The sequence below is a fragment of the Pygoscelis adeliae genome, unplaced genomic scaffold (assembly GCF_000699105.1).
Source record: "Pygoscelis adeliae isolate BGI_AS28 unplaced genomic scaffold, ASM69910v1 Scaffold226, whole genome shotgun sequence".
NCBI classification, from domain to species: Eukaryota; Metazoa; Chordata; class Aves; order Sphenisciformes; family Spheniscidae; genus Pygoscelis; species Pygoscelis adeliae.
In genome coordinates this window covers 338100-349116 of record NW_008824983.1, presented here as the reverse complement: position 1 = coordinate 349116, position 11017 = coordinate 338100, and the positions used below count along the sequence as shown (strand labels likewise).

General features: G+C 38.8%; 1 protein-coding gene across 1 annotated transcript in view; it reads right to left on the bottom strand.

Moving 5' to 3' along the window:
- Positions 1 to 10728, bottom strand: part of HACL1 (2-hydroxyacyl-CoA lyase 1) — a 27289-nt gene extending 16561 nt beyond the window's left edge. The window contains 6 exon segments of the mRNA XM_009325742.1: positions 4 to 66; positions 584 to 656; positions 3130 to 3210; positions 4474 to 4514; positions 10106 to 10210; positions 10705 to 10728. Coding sequence (XP_009324017.1) covers positions 4 to 66; positions 584 to 656; positions 3130 to 3210; positions 4474 to 4514; positions 10106 to 10210; positions 10705 to 10728 — 387 coding nt within the window.
- Positions 10729 to 11017: the final 289 nt, after the last annotated feature.

The following is an 11017-nucleotide window of genomic DNA, read 5'->3' as shown; positions in this document are numbered from 1 at the left end:
AGCAGGAATAACTTCTAGGCTGCTTGGGCGGACAGACAGTTTGTTGTACAGCCTACCAGCTTCAACCTGAGTAAATGCATATAACCATTATATTGATTTATCAAAGTGATTTGCTCATTTCCATCTCATTTCAACATGAATAAACGGGAAAAAATGCCAAATGGAAAGCAACAAGCTGAAAACTCCCACATAAAAAAATGCAGTTCCTCAGCTGGTGGGAACTGTCAAAGCCATACTCATTCCACTGAGCGCTTAGGTATTTTTTCCCAGAAAGTGGTGCTTCTTTTCTTGGAAATTTTATTTTGCTTTCTTCCATCTCAGAACAGACAGACAACAGTAGTTTACACCAGCTGAGAACGTAAAACAGGGCATGAATTCTAACATGACTGTGGACAAAGACACTCCAAATAATCTGCTGTATTTACGCAGTGTCCATCTTAAACCAGTAGATGGAGCAAATAAACAGCATTGTAAGATCTGTTAGGAAATGTTAGTGTTTGGGATTGTTATTCCTACACTAATGAAGAAACAACACCAATTATTTAACTGAAATCTTTTTGTACAAAGTTGTAGGTCTGTGTACCTGTGGGAATTCTTGGAAAGCTCCCATGGTTTCCTGATTTCTGTCAGAAGAGCCTCCAATAACAATCAAAGGCCTAGAAAAGTATATAAAAAAAAATAAAAAAACCCACCAACCTTAAGCATACATGTATTTTTTATAACCGCAATCACATCTGTAAATCTGATGGTCAAATCCTACTGCTTTTGGGATGTTGTGCACCTTCAGCATCCACAGATCTCAACAGGAATAGAAAGTGACCAGCACAATACAGGAGTGGATTCTAAATATCAGCATGTCAGCTGGCAGACTTCCTAGCAGCTTTTGGGTCACTAGTTTTAGGACAGTCTGGCTGTATTAAGTGATCTGCATCTAGCATAAAAATTCTAAAACCAAGTCATATTGCTAGCAATTTTAATTGAAGCTTGATAACATGGGTGACAAGATGGTTTGAAAGGAATGACAACAGCTAATCTAAAAAGCTAAAAAGTACTGATTGTACTCCAGCCTTCTCAGTCAGTAGAGCATGGGAAGCTGAAAACTCCTTGACTAGTGTAAGCAGTACTTAGCAACAACTAAAATGTCGGTGTGTTATCAACATTATTCTCATCCTAAATCCAAAACACAGTACTGTACCAGCTACTAGGAAGAAAATTAACTCTGTCCCAGCTGAAACCAGGACAGCACGTTAACAATGCCAGGTGTAATGCCATGGAATCGCATGACATCTGGGAGATACTGATGAGGGATACAAATTGAGACCCTACAAACTGGTCTCCTCATGCCAATTCCTCACAGGGAATGGTACAGAGCAGGAGACTTAACACCTTGTTGCCACAGAAAGGGGAAGACGTCTCTAACTTCTGCTCCCAGCTGCATAATCCACTCCCTCCCTCGCCTAGGTGCTTGATGCTTACCTGACCGCAGAGCGAGCTGATTTAGATCACTTATCTAACATGACATTATTTACTGATTTTTGCTGGGTTGGCTTTTTGCCAGAATAATGAACTCAATGCGATTGTTGGGGCTGACAAGTGCCAGAGCTGTCAAGAGGGCAAGCAGCAGGAGTACATGGCCAGGAGAAAGGTGTGGAGGTGATACAGGCCTACATCCCTTTTTGCGGCGGACTGTATCAGATCAGTGTAACCAAACCCCTCAATGTGTATTGTATTTTCATCTCCTTTCCTTTGCTTGGGCTACTCTTGCTCTTCCCTTGCAACACTCCTTCTCTGTAGTGCCTGCCCAAGTATTCATGCTGCTGCCTAGTGAAACAGGCCAGAAAGCTGATCAGTTAATGCAACAGAAAAATCCCTAGTCTTCCCCTCCAAAGCACCCTTTCTTACAATGGTAATGCCAGCCAAAAGCAAATGTGAAAGCATGTCTGGGATTCTCACTCAATGGAGGTGCCTACTCATGAAGGAGCCAAGGAAAACTAATTTAATTGGGCTAAATTTAGGGTTTCTGAATGCTTACTTCTCTCCTTCTGGCACATGGCAGGCAAAAGGCAAACCTGATGGGACCAGTGAAAAAAATCATTGGCCAAACACTGTGGTTTGGTCAGTGAAAACCAGTCGTCTTACTATATTGTCAAATACTCTGCCAGAGTAGGTAAGTCACCCCCTTCACCTTTTGCCAGGAGTACAGGTTTATGCAAGATCAAGTCAGGTAAACAGAGCTAGTCTCAGACAAAACTCTGTTTGTGAGAAAATAGAAATGTCTCCTGCAAATCCATAAGCAAGTGCCATGAATGCTTCTTTCTTATAACCAAACACATGACTGCTCAAAAGCAAGGTTTTCATATGATTTTTTTTTTTTTAATCTAAGGTCACATAGGGACAGCAAAACTTTAGTCAATAACTCATTTTTTAAAAAAGAATTTGAACACTAGAGGTCTTTTTTCAAAGCGTCAGAGACTTGACTTGTTAGTGTTCCCATTATTGAGCTTCCCTTGTCCATCAGCCACTGCTAATCTAATGCTCCAGATCACATGCACTTAGTATTACCAGAGCTTCTACCCAAAATACCTCATACAGCTTTCTGAACAGCTTTCAGTGGCAGACCAGCTAAAGTTGCCATGTCTCAGTGAAGGCTTGTGGGAGTAAATGCTATCACTCTGTACATCATTTAATTCAATACTTAGTTACTGCTCTAAATGTCTGTGTGGGGAGCAAATATGGATTTTAACAATGCAGTTGTCAATTTGTTCACATACGAAATATAGTAATTCAAAGGCAATGTGGATTTAAATTTAGAAAAAACCTCTAAGACCCTCCACGATCAATAAAGCATTGCAGACTGAATATCGATTTCATTTTCAAATTTATCCATACAATCAGGTATACTGATAGATTTTCCAATATATGCATAATGGTGTAGGACAAAAAGAATTTTATCCATGAGAATACAAAAAATGGAACTAAATTACTTTTAGGGTTGATAAATGAAGAATTCCCTTCTCATTACCTACAAGAAAGAAAAAAAAGTCCTATACTAAATACTGCAGAGCTCAGCATCTACAACAAATAACAGCAAACTATTAGTATTTTAAAGGGAAAATGTAGTTAAATTACCAGCAGTTCACGGTTGCATTTGCCATCCCACCAAGGGCATGTAAAAAACCTGGACCGGACACTACAAGACATACTCCTGGTCTAGAGAAAAACAAACAAACAAACAAACAGATAGAGAGAAAAGGAAAGTAAGTGCAGGGAACACCAAATAAATCACCAACAAAAATTAGTAAGATGCTGAAATATAAAATATTTAAGTTTTACTCATGTCATCAAAATGCATGAACAACAAGGGGTTTGTATGAAGGACTAAAGACAGACATGGGAATCAGAAATCATTTAGCTGCATCAACCCAATTGAAAAAGCAAGTAAAACAGTTGTTACGTGCCAGCCACACAGAGGTCTGCAACATATGCAGGCTCATCATAACACAGCTCCTTCTTTTACTGCGTTTACTCCATCATCTAGCATTTGTATGGAATTTGGTAAGCCACTTATATTTGCAGTTTTCTCAACTCCACTTTAGCACTAGATATCAATGAAGAAAGCTCACAAAGGAGGAAGTGCATCTGATTCAACACAAATTTTTTTATAGTTTAATTCAGGCAGAGGCACTTGTTATTCCAGGTGATGAGATAAAAATGACAATTCTTAACTACTGAGCATTCTTTAGTAGCTTTACAGACTCTTTACGTATCAGAAAAAAATCAGCTTACTTCCAGAGGATTATTCAAAGAAAGAAAAACTACAAAACTGTGTAACACAGGTGTCATGCTTGCAGACAGAATAAGGAATGATCACCTGCATCATCGGGTCTGCAATTGTGAGCAAGCAGACACCAGATGTTTACTTTAGAAAAGGATCCAAGAAACACACCTCACAAGTCACAGGCCACAGAATGCTTCCCAACAACATTAAGAGCAAAATGCAATAGAAAAGAGGAAAAGCCAGTATTTTGTGTCAGAAGCAGCACAGGGGAGACTGGAAGGCATATGATCAGTCTCCATATTGATAAGGTATTTGTTCAATAATATGCCCAGATGATGAGATTAAGGTATAGCGGGTCCACCAAGATGCAACAATGGTGGCGTGATTTCTGCCCCTCATACTAATGGTGTTAAACTACTACTCAGAAATTAAAAGAGAAAAAATAAAGTTGTAAGATGGACAATATTATATGAGCTTAAGCACCTCCTTGTTCCTGCCCTGAATCATAGCAATAGAAATATTGATAACCATTACTGACAGTTATTTTAAAATTCATGTTCCCTTTTAACTGCCCTACATCTGCACACACTAAAAACACCCAGCTCCAAAACAGAAAAACATTCCTAGCTTCTAACTGTTGAGTCTAATACAGTTAATAGTATATTATTACAAACATTAATAAATGTGGAATGTACCTGCCAGTCAAATATCCAACAGCAGATGCAGCATAACAGGCCTATTGAAAATATTGGAGTTAATTATACAGTTGTTATTATATATACATTTCATATCTTGTACATAACTTTCAACAAAAATACTGAAAATAAGCAGGTACAGATTTTGCTCTGATCATTAGAGCTTAAATGTAAGCAGAAGTACCCCTTCACGCTCCCCATTATAAGGTGTGTTCATGAAGGCTTACATAAAAAAAATTTCAAAACTCGTCTCCACATTTCAAGCTTCTGTTGTTCCAGGATATTACATTAGGAATATTTATGATTTAAAAATTGAAAAAATGACGACGTAAAAGAACCCCCCCCTAACCAGGAAAGCAAAATGAACAGAACAGCATAAGAAATTTCTCCCTTCTACTGCCTTCTAGACTCACATGGAAGAGGGATTTGCAAGAGAAAGGCAACGAACAGAAATCCAGCCATCACTGGAATGACTCATCGTATTTCAGAAATTAAGCAAAAGGTTGAAATCACACGCTGGAGAGATTCATTAGAAGATTAGGGATTATCTTTTACAAGCTGAGCTGCTGAAGTACTTCTCACTCCATTTCTGGTATCACACTTAGCTTTAGCTACTTTGACATTTTAAAGAAAAATTGCATTTTGAATAATTTTCACAAAAGTAATGCCTACAACATGTGTTAACATAGCTTAGCAGCAGTATTATTATGGAGTATGTTTTTATGCTATTCCTGTAGTAATATTAAACATTCAGATATAAAGTTCACCTGGTAACAAGACAATATGCGATCAAGTAGAAACAGAAGCTTACGGGCGACCGAGAACTCCAAAGGATTCACACATGTGACATTGCCAACTCTCTCCCTCATATTCTCATGCTTTCATCTTGAATACAGCAAGTTCTAACACTTAATGGAAAAAAGTCATTTTGCAAAACTTTGTTTTTAAAGTACGCTCCTGGCCTTATAGCCCGCCTCTTTCATTTTGAAATAGAGTTGGGATTTTTTTTTTTTTTTGTTTGTTTTATCTGAGTACTACTATGGTAAGAAGAATAAGTAACACAAAAGCTCCTTCTAAAAGTTTACAAAGCTACTATACATTTTCCTCAAACCTATGAATAATTCTAGGTAACACAGCATGTTAGCAATCTCAGCTTCAATAAGTGAAAACACAGACTTATTACACAGAAGGAGAAACTGTCTTTAGTATCCTCATGCTCCTAAAGATACAGACCAACTGTTTGAGGAAAACATGAGGCTTAGTAGAGGAATAATAAGCAGCCCTTATTTTCTTTGCAGCATTAGGATAGGGAATTGTTGACAAAAAAGTACGTTGACAAGAAAAATCTCTTTCTACTTTTCATAGTTCAAGAATTAGATAACAATTTGATGACTTATCTGTGTGCAAAAGTTTAGAAATATTTGGAGTAGGTGTTATTAAAAATCTTGTTAATGGAGCTCAAAGCATGGTGTTGAGTTTCCATAGCAATCCTTTTTTAGAACTGAATGGCAAAATAAAGCAGCCCATAGAATTTGGGTTCATGTACAGTCATTGCCATTAAAACTTTTACTGCTTCATTCTGCAAGGCAGCAACATGACTAAATCTACCTGTATTTAGAGGAGAGGAAATCATAAGTAATTTTGAGGGTACACTTAAAAGATTTTTTTTTCTGTGAACAGTAAGAACAAAACCCCATTTTACTTAGAACCTTGGACCCCCACCACTAAAACACGAGTAATGGCACTCATATTATCTGTTAAGGTCACAACACAGTTGATCAGCTGAAACCAGATCCTTATTTTCCTCGGACAGGCAAGAAGGACGTCGGCATATAAAATGCCAATGATCACCAAACCCACAATCAATATTAGGAAGAAATGCAAGAAGTCCAGATGCAGGCACTGAACTCGAAGTTTGCAACCACCCGTGAGTGCTGGGTTTGAACTGTAGCCAAAGCAGAGGTCTGTTTCTCCCATACAAGCAGAAGCACACTAAGCAGGGTTTAATTAAATTATTCTGTCTTCAACTCAAACATAAGCAAAGCAATACGACATAGCTAGTAAACAATAGTTAAGCATTTTTGTACCCAGTGGCCCAGTTAGAACAGTACTGCCATGCCTAAGAGTGGGCCTGAAGCCCTTATGTTAGTTGTACCTAATGCTAAATGTTCCTGTAGGGCTTGTGATCAACTTGTTATGAGAACTTGCTGTATGAATCTGCACTTGGTACATGATGTCTTTTGTTACAACATACAACATAAATTCAGGTCTTGAAAATATGGACACAGGTTTAAAGCAGCAGTCCCAGAATAATAAGCAACTTGCTGATGGCCAATTACTGGTCACTGAAAAAATGCAACTTTGAGATCTGGGAAGACACTGCTTTTGCTTTAGGAAAAGCAGCAACAGCTAAGCAAGGGAGGGGGGAAAAAAAAAAAAGAGAACAAAACCCAACCAACAGATGTGCAACAGGATAAAGCACCTGTCTTGGCCTGGGCAAGTAACACCCATCCAGCACCGCACGGTCCACAGTCCAGGCACGGAGGCCAAGGGGTAAGATCTGTTCAGAGACCAAAACGTCTTATAAAAAGAGATCTTGAATCTAAGAGGTGGAGAAAAAAAGATGTCTGCTTTGGTTACAGCTGCCCTTATTGAAGGGTTCTCGAGTCTGATTCACCTGACAGCTAGCACCATCCGTGCTAACTACGCTGTACCAGCTCCAGCGCATTATATACTCACGACTAACTTAGGGTAAGATTATCAAGAAGAGATTGCTTTGAATACGTAGTGATAATTATTATTAAAGATTAAGAACTAAACATTTAGGACAAGAGGAAATGGCCTCAAGTTGTGCCAGGGGAGGTTTAGATTGGACGAGAGGAAAAATTTCTTTACTGACAGAGTGGTTAAACATTGGAACAGGCTGCCCGGGGAAGTGGTTGAGTCACCATCCCTGGAGGTATTTAAAAGACGTGTAGATGAGGTGCTTAGGGACATGGTTTAGTGGGCATGGTGGTGTTGGGTTGACAGTTGGACTTGATGATCTTAGAGGTCTCTTCCAACCTTAATGATTCTATGATTAGCAATGTGTGTTGTTAATGAATAACAATCTAGTGAAGGTTTTTTTTGAAGTTTAAAACTGACCTGGGTTATCAGTTTTCTAAACAATCACAGCAATCTCTAATTACCCAAGGACAGATACACAAAACACACCCCCCTATCAAGTTGCCACATAACTATCCAGTGTTCAAGGGGCATACGGGACACGGGTTGAACTGCTTCTAGCAAACTTATGCCATGTTACAGGCCGCAGGAGATTAGCTAACGGATATTGGTAGTACTACTTAGCTTTTAACTTCATGATTTAAACTGGTCTTTCTAGTCAAACACTTTATTCTGCAGTTTTATGGGCTTTCGCTACATCTGGCTGAGAAATGAGGCAGAAACTCAACCCCTGGAAAAAAACCTTTGTTTTCCATATCTCTCAGATCATATAGGGCTGCCTTCACCAATAAAGGAAGCAGCTGTATACACACCCTCCACAACCAGACCAGACAACTAATAGACAAAACTATGACGTGTAAATATTAAGTGTACCGTGAATATACTGCATATAGCCTTTTATCCTCTCCTCTGCCAAGCAATTACTCTAGGTCTTCACTGAGGACAAAGAACAAAACAAAACCCACATATATCTTTGTTCATCCTTTTCTAGTTCCCAAAGAAGAGAAACCCTGACATTTTGATGTTACAACAAGTCTTCATGTTATTGTTATTTCCCTAAGCAAAAGTATCTCACCATTTACACAGCAGAATGTTTCTTGTCTTCTTCACTCTAACAGAAAAGAGTCTAGTAAAGAGTGAAAAATAGGACAGCATCTCACTTGGCAGTGCAAAGCAATCTTCTCTTTTAATTACAGACACATGAGGAAATTAATTTTAATCATGTTAATAACCAAAGCTAAAACTAGAACAGTTGCTAAATTGCCTACAGGAATATAAAGACTGTGTTGAATTCCCTGTCCTTCAAAGGAATCAAATACATCTTTTAAACATATTTGTATATGTTTGCCTCTCTCATGTTACAGATTTTCCATAGAGACATGCATTCCTCTGCAAATTCTCACATTCCAATATAAGAATGTAAGGATTAGACAGCAAAAACATACAGCTCGTGACCACCTGATTTAGGAGAACTACTATTCTAATGCTTTATTGACACCTGGGATGATCCACGAAGGCTACATGGTGGAAAACAGAAAAAGAACACTGCTGCAAAATACAGGCACCTGAATACTGTGCAGGTCCAGAATACTAGAATACTAGAAGAAGTTCCTTGTAGAAGTGTTAAAATTCTAATTAATAGTGTTCATAGACAGATAGGATCCATAAACAAGTTAAAACACAAGAAAAAAATCTCCTGATAAGGTAATAATCAATCAATTTATTTATTTGTTGGCATCAGTTATGGAAAATTGAGAAATATAGTAAAGCAACTTGGAGTACGGACACCTGATGGTTCATTTGCTAGCAGTGCAACAGCTAGCAGCTAGCTAGCCAGCTTGTGTAGCAATCCTTGAAAACGAGGTATAAACCTGAGGTTATTATATTCAACCTCAGACTACCTGAGAACCTACTGAATGCTTCAAGAGCTACTACTGGGGGAAACCAAACAAATCCAGAACTAGTGGCTTAACATCAAAATGCTAATGAGCTTGAGTCTAACTTCTGATACCTCGACAACGAAGCTGAAATATATACAATTAAGACCCTCTAAGGGTATGTTCGTGCTTGATTTTGAGCATTCAGAAGCATTTTAACTTTCTACAATTTGCTGTTTGGTGAGCTTTTAAAACACAGTTAAGGAAAAAAAGATATTACAATTATTGAAAATATTCAGGACAAGCTTATCAGCAGGGAAACCTTCCTCTTTGGGCACTGCAAGAACAGAACAGAGACAAGGAAAAAACCCTACCTTTTTAGGCCTGTAGGAAATAGCTCCTAAGTAAAATATCCTTCTAAACAAAAAGGAAAGTAACAGCTAAGAAAGTCCTAAAAAAGGAATTAAAATACTACCAATTAGAGGGAGCGTGATAATGTTGTCCTAATTTGGAAGGGATGACACCAGCAAAAGAAAGTGACAGTAGAAAAATTTAAGGGAGAAGTATATTGGAAAGTCTATAGAAAACTACAGAAAAATAAAAACCTGGGTGAGCCTCCCAAAAAGTGGCAGATAAAACCTGACAATATATTACTTGAAGGAGACAAAATTGATAATTTTTTCTTTCTGTATTGGAATGCTTTGTTAAAATTCTTTTTCTCCCTGTTTTCATTCTACCTTCTCTCCCTTATTGGAGAAAGGCATCTAAAAATGAAAAAGTTGCAATTCCCTTATTAGAAAAGGAAGAGTCACTTAAAAATGGAAGTGGGGAAAGAAGGGCAAAAAGAAACACCCAACCCAATCCACCAATGCTCTCCCTTATTCTAGGCTGACAGTGACTGCTTCTCTACAGGTTCTTTAAAGGAACATTCAGAGATCACGTTATTTCTAGTAACAAAATATAAACTGGATTTAATTCTGTTGTAAAACAGTTAAAAGAAAGGATTGGTCCTACTACAGATATATACTCACAGCTTGTTCGTTTCTCATTCCTACGTATTTTATTCCAGCTGCTTGGGCTGCAATTGCGATTTCAGTGACTGGAATACCAACAATGCCAAACATGTATTCAATATTCTAAAAAGAAAAATGTTAAGTCAGAATTGTTTCCAAAAGATAGCTTTAATAAGCACATGCCAAACACAATCATACTAACTACACAAACAGTCTAAAAATAAACAGTAACAACATATATATTCACATAGAAGTTCATAGGTCCCTATGGAAACATATACAATAGCATATGGCATTTGCAGCTCAGTGCTCTGTGGCTGTTCCACTGCTCCACAGGCCTCCAAAACCCAGTGCTTTCACAAGGGTTCAGCCCAGTTCCTCAGTCAACATATGTTCAGTGCTTTTTACTGACCACTTCTTACTTGGGATGTCTCTGCTACGTCATCTTCCTGTCTCAGTATGTCAGCTTCTGAAATTTTCTGGTATCACTTCATGCTCCTATGCTTTCACAGAGAATTAACAAAAAAGAGACCCCAAGAAACAACTGGGATAGTACCACGCCCAAAGAAACTTACAGATGAAGAAGACTATGCTTATTTTTATTACATCTAAACTACCTTTTCGTGCCAGTTCAGCACCATTTCAAGTTTACAGACAATACAGAATTTCGTTAATTGTAAAGAAGGAGCTGCCGTAGGAATAGCCGCAGAGGGCGATCGGCACCGCTTGATGGTAACGGAGGTATCGGGCGGGCTCGGGAAGGCGCAAGCTCGTAAGACAGAAGTAAGCGACGGACGGGGGAAAGCCGCGCAGGGCTCACCATCTCACGCCTGCCCACGGCGGCACAGGGACCTGGCGGGGCCGGGCCGCTGCCGGGCGGGGCACGCTCACTGGGCTGCTGAGGCGGGACCTCCCTCCTTCCCACAGAGC